This window comes from Trichomycterus rosablanca, chromosome 10 (genome assembly GCF_030014385.1).
Source record: "Trichomycterus rosablanca isolate fTriRos1 chromosome 10, fTriRos1.hap1, whole genome shotgun sequence".
Classification (NCBI taxonomy): Eukaryota; Metazoa; Chordata; class Actinopteri; order Siluriformes; family Trichomycteridae; genus Trichomycterus; species Trichomycterus rosablanca.
Window position 1 is genome coordinate 10177128 of NC_085997.1, and position 17614 is coordinate 10194741.

At 39.2% G+C, this 17614-nt stretch overlaps 1 protein-coding gene across 1 annotated transcript in view; it reads right to left on the reverse strand.

Moving 5' to 3' along the window:
• The window catches only part of tanc2b (tetratricopeptide repeat, ankyrin repeat and coiled-coil containing 2b), a 149422-nt gene that overhangs the window by 40253 nt on the left and 91555 nt on the right, over positions 1 to 17614 (reverse strand). The window contains exons 7-8 of the mRNA XM_063002824.1: positions 15726 to 15968; positions 5439 to 5561 (exon numbers count right to left, since the gene is read on the reverse strand). Coding sequence (XP_062858894.1) covers positions 5439 to 5561; positions 15726 to 15968 — 366 coding nt within the window. The remainder of the gene's footprint in view (positions 1 to 5438; positions 5562 to 15725; positions 15969 to 17614) is intronic.

The following is a 17614-nucleotide window of genomic DNA, read 5'->3' on the forward strand; positions in this document are numbered from 1 at the left end:
AATTGTCTGTACTATTATGTGTATTGTTTGTACTACTATGTGGACTGTTGTGTGTATCATTGAGTGTATCACCAAAGCAAATTCCTCGTATGTGTAACATACCTGGCGAAATAAAGTGATTCTGATTCTGATTCTGATGTGTGATGGCTACCACTACCTTTGCCCACTAATTATATACAGATTTTGCCATACAAGCAGCTAAGCTGTTGCTCCACCTACAGCTATTTACACATTTTGAAATAACAAGTCACTGCAGAGGTGTGTGGAAATTTTTGGCACTTCTGGTTTGGAAAATTAATTTTTCCAACTGCCTTGTCTCAACCCATACAAAGAGGCATTTTAGGGGGGGGGGGCAATGTGTTGCGATGATGGCCAAGGTGACCCGTTCAATGGGTAAATTAAAGCTTAAATAATTAACATCTTAAGTCATCTGTCAGTTTGCCCTCACAAATAACTTTGAACATGGAGACAGACCAGCTTTACCATTAATCATAAAATTAAGTAAAGCCTTCAAACAAACAATTTAATTCAGTCTTCATCAGACAGCATTTTATTTTAGGTGCAGCAGATCCAACTAGGGTTGCCAACTTTCAGAACTGGAAATAAGGAACACCCTGGGCTGACGGGTTGGCGGAAGGCATAGGGTGGGGGGTGGTATGGCGGGTGTTTACCTGAGGGGGGTAGGCGGTTAGGGTTGCACCTATAAACAATATAGCGGGTCTTACACAGTCATACGAACATTATCAAAAGGTTTTATTTAGGCTGTTTAACATTTATTATTTTCATTCTTTATAATAATAAATCAGAACCATATTTTAGGCAAAACAACATAAAGAACATCATGTAAAATTTTTTCTCAATAGTGCAAACAAAATTTTTACATAATCCATCTTCACACTTACATGCAGCCCCAATTCTAGACTGCGTTGCTTAGGGGCCAGTGAGAAAAGTGCCGGCCCTGCGTGTGTTACTTTACTTTCGCCCTACACACGGCGTTACTCAGACTAAAAGTGAATACTACAATACGTAAAATAATAACCAAACGCTTTGTAATTCCCACTGTAGCAGCAGTTTCCTTCTGTTTCATACACATCGCCCTGTCTTAGTCTAATCTGCAGCATATCTCTCCCATTAATAAAAATACGGAACATCACGTTTAGTTTCCAAATAAGGAACGATTACGTGTGACGCAGGCAATACGAAAAAAAGAGGTATAACATGAGAGTCTATGAGAGCGATCCGGGCCGAATTTCAGTTAGGCTGCAGTCGCCCCAAAAGGGGCGGTACTGTACGGAACACAGCTCGACGCTGATTGGACTACGATATTCCGAGGCAAGACAGACTCCAAAACAGTCACAGCTAGTTTAACACTGGTTGAATGTGATAGAAAAATTTCTTCCCTTTCACCCTTTGGTGGTGCGTCACCTGATCGCCCTAATGAATGAGCCGCCCCTGATAAACATCCTAGAGAAAGGTTCCTGGAGGAACCGTGACTTTGATGCATAGAGAGAGCATACAGAGATCAATCATCTTGACTCTTACTGACCAGGGGTGCGTTTCCCAAAAGCATAGTTGCTAACTACAGTAGCAACTTACATAGTTGGAACGATGCAGTTGCGATTCAAGTGTTTCCCGAAACCGTAGTTCGAACTACTGTTGTAACTACCTTGGTAAGTTGCATAGTTCAAAACATCATAAGGCAACACAGGTGTTTCTCAAAAGCATGGTTCCAACGAACGTTCGTAACTACTGTGGTAAAGTTGTGTAGTTCCAACTACACCTGTAGATGTGTGGTTAGAATCGTAGTTCCTGGTGACTACGTCATCGCTGACGTAGGACGCCGTTAAAGGACGGTAATTTTGGACGGTAATCTTGGTGTACGAACATTTACAATGTAAAATGTTTAATAATGTAGTTCTTAATGGACTTCTTAATGTATTAATGTAAATATAGTTGCATTTGTCAAATAATTATTTACATATATGAATATAATGTATGGGAAAGGATGTGGATGTTGTTTTCCCATTCGTGACTGTGATATTTGGTAGAAACCATCATCTGTACATAATGGATTCATACAGGAATGAGTGAATGAGTGAGTGAATGAATGAATGAAACGGTTGTAACATAAGTGAGAATTATTATATGTAAAATTACAAAATGAATAGTGAAGGGAAAAGCTGTGGGATAGATGGATGGATGGATGGATGACAGACAGACAGACAGACACTTTATTGATCCTGAAGAAAAATCCTGGGAAAGAGTCCCAGTAGCATTGTACATCAAATCAAATACACACTATAAAAAATTTGATTGAATGTAACCTGAGTTTTACATATACTGCATAGCTACAGAGCAGTTATTGATAATGAGGATGGATTGAGTGTAAATAAACAATGGAATGGAATTAGAAAGTGCAAGAAGGTGCAGTTCCAAGTATACAGTATATGGTACAGATTAAATATAGATTAAATCTTAAATATAAGGTGATAAGTGACAAGTATTGCACATTGGATTGGGCCAATAAAGCCATAACTATATGTACATTAGCATGCATATGCATGTGTATGAATATACTTAAGTACTTCTAAAGGGTGTGTGAGAGGGTGGGTTGGGGTTATAGGCCAAACATAGTTTCTATTAATTGGTGATGTCTTTCTTGGCCTGTATGCATTGCTCCACATTGCTTAATTATTACATGACTTAACCAAAGGTAAAAGAACTAAACAAAGCATAAAAAAGGTGAACATAACATTTACCCTTTAAATTTATAGTTTATGTGGAAATGTGTTTACTTTTAGGCGTAGGAAAAAGTGTTGAAGTGGTGAAAAGTGTTATTTTACTACAAACAAATCAGAAGAGACAACATTGAAAGCTTTACAGTTATTTAAACCATTTGGCTGATCTTACTTTGAGTCTGAATAACTGGATAAAAATAAGCTGTATTTAAATAATCTTGTTTGGGCCATACTTCTTGTTTGACATATGTTCAACTGGAAAATATTGGGTAGATTGTTTCAAGAAACCTATATGTAAAATTACAGCCTGCAGCTGAAAAAATACCCTTAAAAGTTCATCATTTTTGTGATCAACTCAGCTATTTGGTAGAGGCTCATTACTCTAATCACTTTTTTTTTATTATGGACAATCATAATCACCCACTGCACACAACTTTTGTGAAACAGAGAAGGAACACAATTCTAAATGTAACAGAATTGTGGCACGAGTATATCTATGTATGTATGTGGGTGTGCACATGTATGCACAGACAGGCACATACACACCTCTTTGCACGGTACACTTTATAATTTATACTTTGCATTTATCTATCTGTCTGTCTGTCTGTCTGTCTGACTGTCTGTCTGTCTGTCTGTCTGTCTGTCTGTCTATCTATCTATCTATCTATCTATCTATCTATCTATCTATCTATCTATCTATCTATCTATCTATCTATCTATGAAAATACTATGTGCACTAGTAAAAACATATTAATTGTTTGTTGTTGGTATAATCCACGGGAACTAAGATTTAGAACTAAGATAATATTTTTTAAACATTATTTTCTTGGTACCAAGGATTAATAAATCAATTGTTCATCAATTAGATATTTCACTGCCATTATGAAAAAGATAAAAGAAAGAAATAAAGATTCTTTTCATGGGATTCGAACCCCCCACTCCCGCAAACGCGTTACAATGCCTTCAGCAGTTTGTCCTCTTGAGCCACAATGGACTGATACGGAGATGGGAATTTAAATTTACTAAAATAGCTAGTTCTTCTGGGTTTTTTTTTCCCCTTTAAGAAGAAGATTTGTATATAATTCGAATTATTTTACTTATAATAATTATAATATATTAGTATTAATTATTTTTACGCTTATTTCAATAATATTGTCATTTCTATGAATGTTTTTGTTGGTGGTGGTGGCGGTGATATGAATATATATTATTAGATTAAATAATAGTGACGTTATTTCGGTCACAGCGCTCATATTTTGGTCAAACTTTGTGGAGTTTCTCCACGTTTCTCGCTGTGGAAATCAAAGCGAACACGTCGGGAAACATTGTAGTTCAGACAACATTGGTTTAAACCAACGTGGTTCGAACTACTGTTGTACCAACATGTTACGACAGTTTTGGGAAACGGTCGTAATTCGGATGTTTGTTAGTTTAACGATGCATCGTACTATGGTAGTTCAATGCTAACCTCCGTGGTTGTTCGGGAAACGCACCCCAGAATGGGTAGCACCTCTTTGGTTCTTTCGACAACGACGACTGCAGTCTTCAGGAACCTTTATACAATATCTCTCAAAATCCATCTCTAGAATTTGCCGTATCACTTCAAAAAGCAGAGAGTACTGAATGGTGATTTTTGCCGGTTCTCTGCATGTTCTTCCTTTTTTCTATTGGTTTCTTTGTCTCTTTAGAGATTCTTTCTCTCATCTTTGATCATGCTTCTTTTGCCTTCCTCACATACTACTTAATTTTCTGGATTAGCAATTCATAATCTTGATCCATCCCATCAAACTTGTCCCATGTTTCCTGCCTGATGGCTTTCTGCAGCCGAGCCTCATCATAGACCCTTATGAGTTTGTTCCTTGATGCTCCTGCAGTGCCTTGTTCTCTGTCCCATCTATGACTATCTTGGCCCTTACCATGCAGTGATCGCTTCCAGTGTTAAATGGCATTATGACAGAGATGTCATATGCATTGTTTGTCGATCAGGATGTGGACATTCTCATTTGATGTTTTGTATTTGTCAACAGCGTCTCTACTTTTTGCGAAGGCTGAAGGGAGCATATATGCCATTTTCCATCCTCACTGCATTCTATAGCTCCATCACTGTCTGGTTTGAAAATTGCACTGTATCCGAACGCAAGATTCTCCAGCGAATAGTGAGGACAAATGAAAAGATCACTGAGGTCTCTCTGCCATCTCTTATGGTCATTTACAGCAAACGCTGCATCCGCAAAGGTCTCAGCATTGTGGAGAAATCATCACCCCAATCACACCTACTTTTTCCGTTCTCCTGCCGTCTAGTACAACGTACCGTAGCATGCGGTCCCTTTAGACACATTCACACAGACAATCACACACACACACACACACACACACACACCAACACAGTCTTGCTCCCCAAACTCAGCTACAAAAATGCATACAACTACTTAGTGACTATATTATCACTCGCATCTTTGCACAACACTGAAGTTTTGCACATTATTCTTTAATATATCTGCTGCTATACAACACCTACACTGTTACATATTGTAGGTTTTTATATTTAATACTCTTAGTTGTAATACGCACTGTGTGTATTGTAGTTTATTTGCACCATGGTCCTGGAGGAATGTCGTTTCATTTCATATGTAATGGCTTTCAAACATAAATCACTCATAAACCACACATGTACACACATGTTAGCATACACACACTTACCTCTCTGGTCCTGGCTGGAGCGGCCTGAGGAGTTTTGGCGAACCATGCGAAATGAAGTGCGCAGTGGAGCATGTCTCTGTTCATCCAGATAGGCCAAATCCTCCAAGTGAGCAGAACTGGTGGCTGAAGGTGTAGAGAGATAAGATAAGATAAGATAAGATAAGATAAGATAAGATAAGATAAGATAAGATAAGATAAGATAAGATAAGATAAGATAAGATAAGATAAGATAAGATAAGATAAGATAAGATAAGATAAGATAAGATAAGATAAGATAAGATAAGATAAGATAAGATAAGATAAGATAAGATAAGATAAGATAAGATAAGATAAGATAAGATAAGATAAGATAAGATAAGATAAGATAAGATAAGATGCCTTTATTGTCATTGCACAGTGTACAACGAAATTGAGTAGCAATCCAACGGTGCTTACACATACAATAAGTAAAAATAGAAGCAAACATTATATACATATACACAACACACACATGTATTATGTATCTAAGAATCTTAAATATAAAGAATCAAGACTAAATTATAATTATTAAAAAGAGAGAAGGGAGACAGAGAGGGAAAGGAGGAAGAAATTATTGGTGTCAGGACAGTTTATGGTCTTTCCTCTTATTGAACATATTTTTTGTAACATCACTCAGTGTTTGTGTCTACAATGTGTAGAATTTAATTATTCTGCAATTAATTTTTATACAATTAGCTTGCAAATTTAACATCATTTCAGAGGGTACAAAACAAAACCCCTTTATGTACATTCATAATATTGGAGATACTAGTGTAATAAGAAGTCTCCCATGACACCTCTGCAAGTACTACACTGAATTACAAAATTTGGTAGTCATGTGTTAGTGCTTTCACACTCACCCACATATAAACACCCTCTATTATTCTGTTAAACAGTCATAACCCACCAAAAACAGAAAGTTTAGTTAAATTTTATGATTAGAATTATTCCAAAGGAGAAACTAATTGAAGGGTTGAAGTGATTAAATATAATAGTTGGAGGGTTATATGAGTACACTAGTACACAGAGTAAACAAAAACTTTGAAAGCCTTATTAAATTTAATTCCATTCATTTATTCATTGTCTGTTTTACATTTTACCACCGCTTTATCCTGGTCAGGGTTGCAGTTGGTCTGATATATTGGGCAAGAGGTAAAAAAACGCCCTGACCAGGTTGCCAGTTCATCACAGGACAGACACACACACACCAGTGAGTCTGCGACTCGAGTCCAATTTGCACGTAAGTCGCACACACAGTGACTTCAGACTCGACTCGGACTCGTTTCAAATGATTGTGTCATTTTCTGCGCTCTAATAACGCTCCAGCGTTTTAAACTGCAACGCACGCAACGGGTAAATGTTACAGCCAGCTTCCGGTATAGTGATGAAGCGTCGCTCCCTACTTAAAATGGTGGAATACCCTACGTAGTGCACTTTACAGTAACAGATAGTGTGAATGGAACGCGCCTACAGAATTGGTGCTAATGATTATAAGAACCGCTTTCTGAACCAATCAGACCTTTTGATTTTAATTTTTAGTAAGAAATGCTGTTAATTGCATGTATTCAGTTTGAGTCACACAGATGATGTGTCAATGAAATGCTTAACTGGCTTTCTAACAAGTTCGTGTTTTACTTCACAACCGGGAAAAGTTTGGGGTTTTTAATTATAAGCACATTTACAAAATAACGGATTATATTTCTAATGGGACACACGCTTATAAATTTAATAGCATCTGGAACAAGGTAAGGTAAGCAGTATTGTGGATTTTTTGCTGTGTTTGGCCGCTGTGCCGTAATTTGCAATGAAAACGAAACGTCAGTTTAAGCTAGGAAAGTAAAGGCACTAAGTAAAACGGCAAAATACAGTTGCTAATCTGTTGTTGTTTTTTATCTGAATTTACAGATTATTTGTTTATTTCTACGCTACATTTCCAATATATGTTGTGTGTATATTATATTGACTCATGACTTGACTCAGACTCTAGCCTAAAGACTCGTGACTCGACTCGGACTCGTATTTTGTGACTTGTGAACATCTCTGACACACACACACACCCTTAGGGTAATTTTTAGTATCTCTAAATAACCTGACTGCATGTCTTTGGCTGCCCAGCCAGGAAATCAAACCCAGGCCCTTCTTGCTGTGAGGTGCCAATGCTACCCACTGCATCACCGTGCCACTTTATTTATTTCAATGGAATGTTTGTTGAAAACATTTTGCTTGAACTAAATAATCTCAATTATAATAAATAATCTTATTATTATTATTATCTTTTTGTCTAATTATTATTTTATTTTACTCTTAACTTAATTGGACTATCACAAGCCCCTTCTGGCGTGCACACAGTCGCCAACCGCTTTTTTTTACCTGCCAGAGACAGGGTCTCATTCTCCGAATCAAGCATTCACATCTGTGAATCAACATTCTCTTGTTCAGGTGCCTTTACTGGCCACTAGAGGCCGCAATTGCAGTAGCAATAAGGAACCCGATTAAACGTTAGAATTTGATGCCTGCTGGGACAAAAAGAAGCTCAACACGTTGTTATCATCATCAACGAACAGCGTTACCTCACAAATGAAGACAAGCCACTTTATTGTTTTAAGCCTGTTACGCCTGATCACATTTAAAATAATTTATATATGGCTTAAATCTAAAAAACCTACATTTCATGTGTTTGCCATTCAGACCGCAAATGAGATCTGAACAGCTCAAATATGGTATCTGAAAAAAATTAATCTGAGCTGCCTGTCAAAACAAACCTACATTGTCTATAAATACAACCCCAAATCAGAAAAAGTTGGGACAGCATGGAAAATGCAAATAATGAAAAAACACAGTTTCTTACATTTACTTTGACTTTCATTTGATTGCAGACAGGATGAACCTGAGATATTTCAAGTTTTGTCTGGTCAACTTCATTTCCTTTATTAATAAACATCCATTCCTGCTTTTCATACCTGCAACAATTTCCAAAAAAAGTTGGGACAGTAATGCATTTACCACTTTGTAATGTTGCTATTCCTTTTCACCACACTTAAAAGACGTTTTGGCACTGAGAATACCAAGCGATTTAGTGTTTCAGCTTTTATTTTGTCCAATTCTTCCTGCAAAAACATCTTAAGATGTGCAACAGTACGGGGTCATCGTTGTCGCATTTTTCCTTTTAAAATTCTCCACACAGGCCATTCCAGTATCTGGACCCTCTTCTTCCGCAGCCATGCCTTTGTAATGTGTGCAGCAAGTGGTTTTGCATTGTCTTGTTGAAAAATGCATAGGCGTCCCTGAAAAAGATGATGTCTTGAAGGCAGCATATGTTGTGGCAGATCTGAATGTTCTTTTCTGCATTAATGCTGCCATCACAGAAGTGTAAATTAGCTTTGCCAAGGGCACTGACACAGCCCCATACCATGACAGACCCTGGCTTTTGGACTTGTTGCTGATAACAGTCTGGATGGTCCTTTATGTCTTTGGTCCGGAACACACAGCGTCCATTTTTTCCAAAAAAGACCTGGAATGCTGATTCATCTGACCACAATACACGTTTCCACTGTGTGATGGTCCATCCTAAATGCCTCTGAGGCCAGAGGAGCCGACGCCGCTTCTGGACATCGTTAACATAAGGCTTCTTTTTTGCACAGTAAAGTGGCATTTGTGCATGTAACTCTGTATTGTAGTGCTTGACAAAGGTTTGCCAAAGAAATCCCTTGCCCATGTGGTTATATCAGCTATTGTATATGACAGCTATTGAACTGTCTGCAATCAAATAAAAGCCAAAGTAAATGTAAGGAACACTGCATTTTATTTTATTTGCATTTCCCATACTGTCCCAACTTTTTGAATTAGGGTTGTACATCATGTCCTTAAATAAGGTAGAAGATACACATGCTTCTTTTTGTAATCTGATCTCTTTTAGCACATAGTCTGCATATAGCTCCTCCCTTTCTATCCTTGATCTTAGTTTTCAATGACAGTTTCTTGTGCTTTGTGTTTTTGCTTGTATCTTTTTTATATTTGTTACTAATGATCTATTTTTGTCTATTATCTATTCTCTCTCTTCTCTAGTCTCTTGTTAAGTTTCTGTAAAGGAGCAGTGAGAACTTTAAACTGAAATACCAGATGGTGCCCTGCAGCTGAGAGATGACATGAACCCAACTGCACTGATTTTGGTGGTTTGGTGATTTTAATTTTGCTAAACTTTTTTGGTTATGGCACACAAACCTCACTGTTATTTTTCCTAAGAAACCGTATCTGATATCACTTGCTCACTTTTCTTGAAACACATGTTTTGGAAAGCAAAATTTAACAATGTTGATTGCCCACATAATAACCCAATCAAAAAGGAAAACAATTTTCTTCTGTAGGTGTCTTCTTTACTTTTGTATTGTGTAAATATACTCAATAATTGTTCCTTCAGATGCCTGTTGTCTAGTGTTTGCAGCACTTAAATAATTAACACACACAACCAGACAGAGAGTGAGTGAGAGAGATATACAGTGTATCACAAAAGTGAGTACACCCCTCACATTTCTGCAGATATTTCAGTATATCTTTTCATGGGACAACACTGACAAAATGACACTTTGACACAATGAAAAGTAGTCTGTGTGCAGCTTATATAACAGTGTAAATTTATTCTTCCCTCAAAATAACTCAATATACAGCCATTAATGTCTAAACCACCGGCAACAAAAGTGAGTACACCCCTTAGTGAAAGTTCCTGAAGTGTCAATATTTTGTGTGGCCACCATTATTTCCCAGAACTGCCTTAACTCTTCTGGGCATGGAGTTTACCCGAGCTTCACAGGTTGCCACTGGAATGCTTTTCCACTCCTCCATGACGACATCACGGAGCTGGCGGATATTCGAGACTTTGCGCTCCTCCACCTTCCGCTTGAGGATGCCCCAAAGATGTTCTATTGGGTTTAGGTCTGGAGACATGCTTGGCCAGTCCATCACCTTTACCCTCAGCCTCTTCAATAAAGCAGTGGTCGTCTTAGAGGTGTGTTTGGGGTCATTATCATGCTGGAACACTGCCCTGCGACCCAGTTTCTGGAGGAAGGGGATCATGCTCTGCTTCAGTATTTCACAGTACATATTGGAGTTCATGCGTCCCTCAATGAAATGTAACTCCCCAACACCTGCTGCACTCATGCAGCCCCAGACCATGGCATTCCCACCACCATGCTTGACTGTAGGCATGACACACTTATCTTTGTACTCCTCACCTGATTGCCGCCACACATGCTTGAGAACATCTGAACCAAACAAATTAATCTTGGTCTCATCAGACCATAGGACATGGTTCCAGTAATCCATGTCCTTTGTTGACATGTCTTCAGCAAACTGTTTGCGGGCTTTCTTGTGTAGAGACTTCAGAAGAGGCTTCCTTCTGGGGTGACAGCCATGCAGACCAATTTGATGTAGTGTGCGGCGTATGGTCTGAGCACTGACAGGCTGACCCCCCACCTTTTCAATCTCTGCAGCAATGCTGACAGCACTCCTGCGCCTATCTTTCAAAGACAGCAGTTGAATGTGACGCTGAGCACGTGCACTCAGCTTCTTTGGACGACCAACGCGAGGTCTGTTCTGAGTGGACCCTGCTCTTTTAAAACGCTGGATGATCTTGGCCACTGTGCTGCAGCTCAGTTTCAGGGTGTTGGCAATCTTCTTGTAGCCTTGGCCATCTTCATGTAGCGCAACAATTCGTCTTTTAAGATCCTCAGAGAGTTCTTTGCCATGAGGTGCCATGTGGGAACTTTCAGTGACCAGTATGAGAGAGTGTGAGAGCTGTACTACTAAATTGAACACACCTGCTCCCTATGCACACCTGAGACCTAGTAACACTAACAAATCACATAACATTTTGGAGGGAAAATGACAAGCAGTGCTCAGTTTGGACATTTAGGGGTGTAGTCTCTTAGTGGTGTACTGACTTTTGTTGCCGGTGGTTTAGACATTAATGGCTGTATATTGAGTTATTTTGAGGGAAGAATAAATTTACACTGTTATATAAGCTGCACACAGACTACTTTTCATTGTGTCAAAGTGTCATTTTGTCAGTGTTGTCCCATGAAAAGATATACTTAAATATCTGCAGAAATGTGAGGGGTGTACTCACTTTTGTGATACACTGTACATGTTGTTGTGTCATTAGGACCTAAATTGGTGTAATTTTACTGTGGCAAATTAATGTGTTCTGATCTCCTCTCATCATCTGTCCCTTTATCCTGATGAGGGCCACAGTCCCCTGTGGAAGCCACATACATTCCTAAAACAATATAGAAGATATAATCTCTACAGTAAATTCTGGCCATCTTTTGATAAATTAAAATCTAGGTCACCAGACAAAAATATAAGACCAAAAGCATGTGGACATCTGACCTTGAGCTTGTTGTACATCCCATTCTAAAACCAGGGAAAGTAACATGGAGTTAAGCCATCTTTTGCTATGATAGCCTCTACTCTTCTGGGAATGCTTTCCACAAGATTTTGAGTGTGTCTGAAAAGCATTTATGGGGTCTGGCATTGATGATGGACAAGAAGGTCTTCCCTGTACCAGCCACTGGAGATCCACCCAAAACTCATCAAAAAGTGTCTTTATAGACTTTATCTTTAAATGTTGCCAAAAAGGAGGCAAATGTATTTTACATTAGCAATTTGTTTGGCTAAAACACCAAAAGTCATTAATTAGAAGGCATGTTCACATACTTTAGACCATGTACTTTTATGACACATCTTTAATTAGGTGAAGGTTGTCTCCCATCAACATAATAAAGCAGGTTTTTCTGTGTGTGATTTTTCAGCAACTGGATCAAACCCAATTATACTTATTTCATAGGGAACACGTTTGTCACTCCAAAGACAAAGTACATATTTTCAATTGTACAATAAAAAGGTTTGTTAACACATAACAAATTGGCAAAGACTTGTAGAAGAATGGCAATTCCACTGGGTAAACGAGGTCCTCAAAGTAGTCCCTCTACTATTATTCCATTTACATTTACATTCTTGGCATTTAGCTGATGCCTTTATCCAAAGTGACTTACATTACAGTTACAGTCTGAGCAATTGAGGGTTAAGGGCCTTGCTCAAGGTCCCAACAGCAGCATTCTGGCAGTAGTGGGGCTTGAACCAGCGACCTTCGGATTACCAGTCCAGTACCTTAACCGCTAGGCTACAACTGCCTATGTGATCCCAAAAGTGAACAACAATTTAAATCACTTGCTTAGCATACATTACATGAGATCTTATCTCCCCTTTCTGACTCACAAATTGGTTTGTCAGAGCATGTTTGAGGCCATCTAAGTCGCCTCCCCAAACTCCTCTATGGCAAAGCTCTTCCTTCTGCGACTGATCTTGTTGCAGCCTGTCTTGGCACCTCCATACTAAAGTAGAAGATCATTTGACATTTTAAAGCTTTCTTCATCATGGCATGTCCTAAGATAGCCATTTAAATTAACATTAACACCAGTAAGACTAAAGAATTGGTGATCGATTTCAGAAAAAGGTTGCATCACACCACACCTGTGAGCATCCAGGGTTTGGACATTGAGATGGTGAGGATGTACAAATATCTGGGTGTTCACCTCAATAACAAACTGGACTGGTCTAGCAACTCAAGATGTTCTATACAGAAAGGGCCAAGGTCGCCTCCACCTACTGAGGAGACCGAGGTCCTTTGGAGTGTGCGACCACTGCTAAGATCCTTCTACGACACTGTGGTAGCATCAGCCATCTTTTATGCAGTGGTATGCTGGGGAGGTGCAATCTCGAAGAGAGACAGGAAAAGACTGAACAAGCTGATCAAAAAAGCAAGCTCTGTCTTGAACTGTCCTCTCGAATCTGTAGAGGAGGTGAGAGAAAGGAGGATGATAGCCAAGCCATCCATCCTGGATAACACTGCACATCCACTACATGAGCCTGTAGGGGTCCTAACAAGCTCCTTTAGCACCAGACACATTCACCCCCTGTGTAAGAAGGAGTGCTACCGCAGGTCCTTCATTCCTGCAGCCATCAATATAATAATATTATGTAATATATCATACTCCTATTTTACTCCTATACTTTCATGTCTATAGTGCAGTATTTGCTTGTCTGCCTTCACACGCATATGAACTTGAGTGACATCCCATTCTTAATCCATAGGGTTTAATATAATGTCGGCTTACCCTTTGCAGCTTTAACAGCTTCAGCTGTTCTGGGAAGGCTTTCCAACAAGGTTTAGGAGTGTGTTTATGAGGTCAGAAACTGATGTTGGACGAGAAGGCCTGGCTTGCAGTCTCCGCTCTAATTCATCCCAAAGGTGTTCTATCAGGTTAAGGTCAGGACTCTGTGCAGGCCAGTCAAGTTCTTCCACACCAAACTCTCTCATCCATGTCTTTATAGACCTTGCTTTGCTTTGTGCATGTTGGAACAGGAAGGGGCTATCCCCAAACTGTTCCCACAAAGTTGGGAGCATGAAATTGTCCAAAATCTCTTGGTATTCTGAGGCATTAAGAGTTCCTTTCACTGGAACTAAGGGGCCGAGCCCAACTACTGAAAAACAACCCCACACCATAATCCCCCCTCCACCAAACTTTACACTTGGCACAATGCAGTCAGACAGGTACCGTTCTCCTGGCAACTGCCAAACCCAGACTCGTCCATCGGATTGCCAGACAGAGAAGTGTGATTTGTCCACTGGTGGCGTGCTTTTACGACCCTTTGCATTGCACTCGGTGATGTAAGGCTTGGATGTAGCTGCTCGGCCATGGAAACCCATTCCATGAAGCTCTTTATGCACTGTTCTTGAGCTAATCTGAAGGCCACATGCAGTTTGGAGGTCTGTAGCAATTGACTCTGCAGAAAGTTGGTAACCTCTGAGCACTATGCACCCCGCTCTATCATTTTACGTGGCCTACCACTTCATGGCTGAGTTGCTGTCGTTCCCAATCGCTTCCACTTTGTTATAATAAAACTGACAGTCAACTGTGGAATATTTAGTAGCGAGGAAATTTCACAACTGGACTTGTTGCACAGGTGGCATCCCATCACGGTACAATGCTGGAATTCACTAAGCTCCTGAGAGCGACCCATTCTTTCACAAATGTTTGTAGAAGCAGTCTGAATGCCTAGGTGCTTGGTTTTATACACCTGTGGCCATGGAAGTGATTGGAACACCTGAATTCAATGGTTTGGATGGGTAAGTGAATACTTTTGGCAATATAGTATATGTACATCACTTTTTAGTGTAAATAACTACACACTATGTGTGCTTTTTTTTTTTTTCACTTAGTTTCACAGTTTTTTGTTTTTCTGTTTTTTGTTCTCTCTTGTAACTGCTGTAACAAGTTAATTTCCCCAAGGGGATCAATAAAGTCTTATCTTAATAGGCACTGACAACCTTCTTGCCAAAGGTTCTTGAAAGAAGTCTGCTTGAAAATGCCAGCAATTCCACTCAACTTGTATAATCACAAAAATGATCTGGCATCAAGAACATTTCTGAGGAACCGTGTTTTCAAAAAAGATATTATTGACAATCTGTTTACTTTACAAAAGTTTATCAACATTTCATCACTCAGGTTACATTACAGTCCATTCAGTACATCTGTGTACTGTCCTTCAGTAGAACTATGCAGGAGGTAAGCTATAATAAAAAGAGTACTGCAAAACTATTTGAAACATAGGCAAACAGAAGTTATCCTAATATAAATTTAAAGCTTTAAAGAAGCAACCTTATTTTTAACTGAAAAAGGAAAAAAAGGTTCGGCACACCTTCTGGGGGGTTTCTTCTATAGGAACCACCCTAGTGTGAGCGGATACAAGACACAGAAACGTTTGCCTAAATCTGTATAGCATATGCTTGCTATTTGACTGCGATTGCACCTGACCTCTAGTCCTTTATATTTTAAGATAAGCCCTAACAGATTATGTTGGAGGCCTGGTCAAAAGCTTAGTCCTCTCCACAAATTAGGAAAGACCCCTTAAAACCATAGAGAAAATACAAATGAACTGTCCTTTGGGCACTGTGCTTTATACAATTGCACCATATATTGGGAATTGCAGATTACAAAAAAGCAGATTAATGTAAATAAGCAAAGATAGGTTGTAGACACGCTAACTTCTGAGACCTACAAGTAGATAAATAACATAACAAAAAGAAATGCATACTTAAGTGTACAGAACAATGCATATATCAGATAAGAATGTCCTATTAATAGTAAGAAAAAAACACCAGTACAAACAAACAGACAGATAGTGGTAAAAGTGTTAAGGTTACTGAGTTACCTGCCACAGAGTTGGGGCGAGGCATGAGGAACAGTGGGGTAGAGCGTGAAGGGTGTTGTGCGGAGCCAGGTTCAGGGATCTTGTTAAGGCTGTGGGTAGAGGCAGCCATGTTCTCGTCAAGGCGGTAGAGACCAGAATCGAGTGTAGCCCGTTGTGAGTGCCAAAGCTTGAGGCTGCTGGCACGAGCACCATCTCCATGCTTGCCACTGCAATCTGCAGGTTCTGAATAGCTGGTCAGGGTGGCTAGAAATGAGAAGAGTCGGAAAGAAGTTTAAAGGGTAAAAAAAGAACAGAATTGCAGCATATAAGGAATATATTGGTTTTGGAAGGGTTATGCAGTGCTACAAAGGCGTGTTAATGCATGTGTTTCAGCAGGTATGCATAAGTATAAACATAGGTAAAGGTGATCTAAAGCACTGTAGACTACGGTTTCATGCAATGTCTTTTTCTGTTTCTGTAGTAAAATGGCTACATTAATTATACACATGGGGTTCAGAATTATTACGTGCCAGTTTTTATACTGTAGAAAAAAAGGAAGGTTAAATTTGTCAGTAAAAGTAAACCTTTTATTTAATTTAGATATTTTTGTCATTTGGTGTAGTCTATTATTTTAGTCATTAAACTCAATGCCAAAAGAAAATTACTGTTCACAATTATTATACTGGACTAAATTATACCGGACTATACGAACACAATGCAAACAAAATTTGCACTTAGTTATACAAATGATTTAAAAATTTGACTTTTTAGACAAGATGAAAATTATGTTTCGCAAATCCAAATGTCCAATATATTAAAATCCAGTGTTCAAATACACTACTGCCAAAAGTATTCGCTCGTCTGCCTTCACATGCATATGAACTTGAGTGACATCCAATTCTTAATCCATAGGGTTTAATATGATGTCAGCCCACCCTTTGCAGCTATAACAGCTTCAACTCTTCTGTAAAGGCTTTCCACAAGGTTTAGGAGTGTGTTTATGGGAATTTTTGACCATTCTTCCAAAAGCGCATTTGTGAGGTCAGACACTGATATTGGTCGAGAAGGCCTGGCTCGCAGTCTCCGCTATAATTCATCCCAAAGGTGTTCTATCGGGTTGAGGTCAGGACTCTGTGCAGGCCAGTCAAGTTCTTCCACACCAAACTCGCTCATCCATGTCTTTATGGACCTTGCTTTGTGCACTGGTGCGCAGTCATGTTGGAACAGGAAGGGGCCATCCCCAAACTGTTCCCACAAAGTTGGGAGCATGAAATAGTCCAATTGTCATTCCCAATCGCTTCCACTTTGTTATAATCCCACTGACAGTTGACTGTGGAATATTTAGTAACGAGGAAATTTCATGACTGGACTTGTTGCACAGGTGGCATCCTATCACGGTACCACGCTGGAATTCACTGAGCTCCTGAGAGCAACCCATTCTTTCACAAACGTTGGTAAATGCAGTCTGCATGCCTAGGTGCTTGGTTTTATACACCTGTGGCCATGGAAGTGATTGGAACACCTGAATTCAATGATTTGGATGGGTTAGTGAATACTTTTGGCAATATAGTGTATATTAACCTATTTGCCTGCATAGGATTCTTTTATTTTATTGACAGAGAAAAGTCTTATCTACAGAACTGTTAAGTTTGTGTGCATGTGTGTCTTTGCTGATGATGCTGTTTGCAGCATTACTGAATGTCACCCAGAAACTCCAGAGGCATCTTTGGACAGGTACTGATGTTCCCCTTAATAAACTTGCTGCTTTAAAATTGCCCATAACTTTTAATAGGGTTTAAGTCAGGTGAAGAAGCTGGCTATTTCATAATCTGGTCATCAGCAAACCCCTTTTTCTTGAACAATTCATGAGTATAAAGTGAAGCATGAGATTGTCTTGTATAAACATAAAT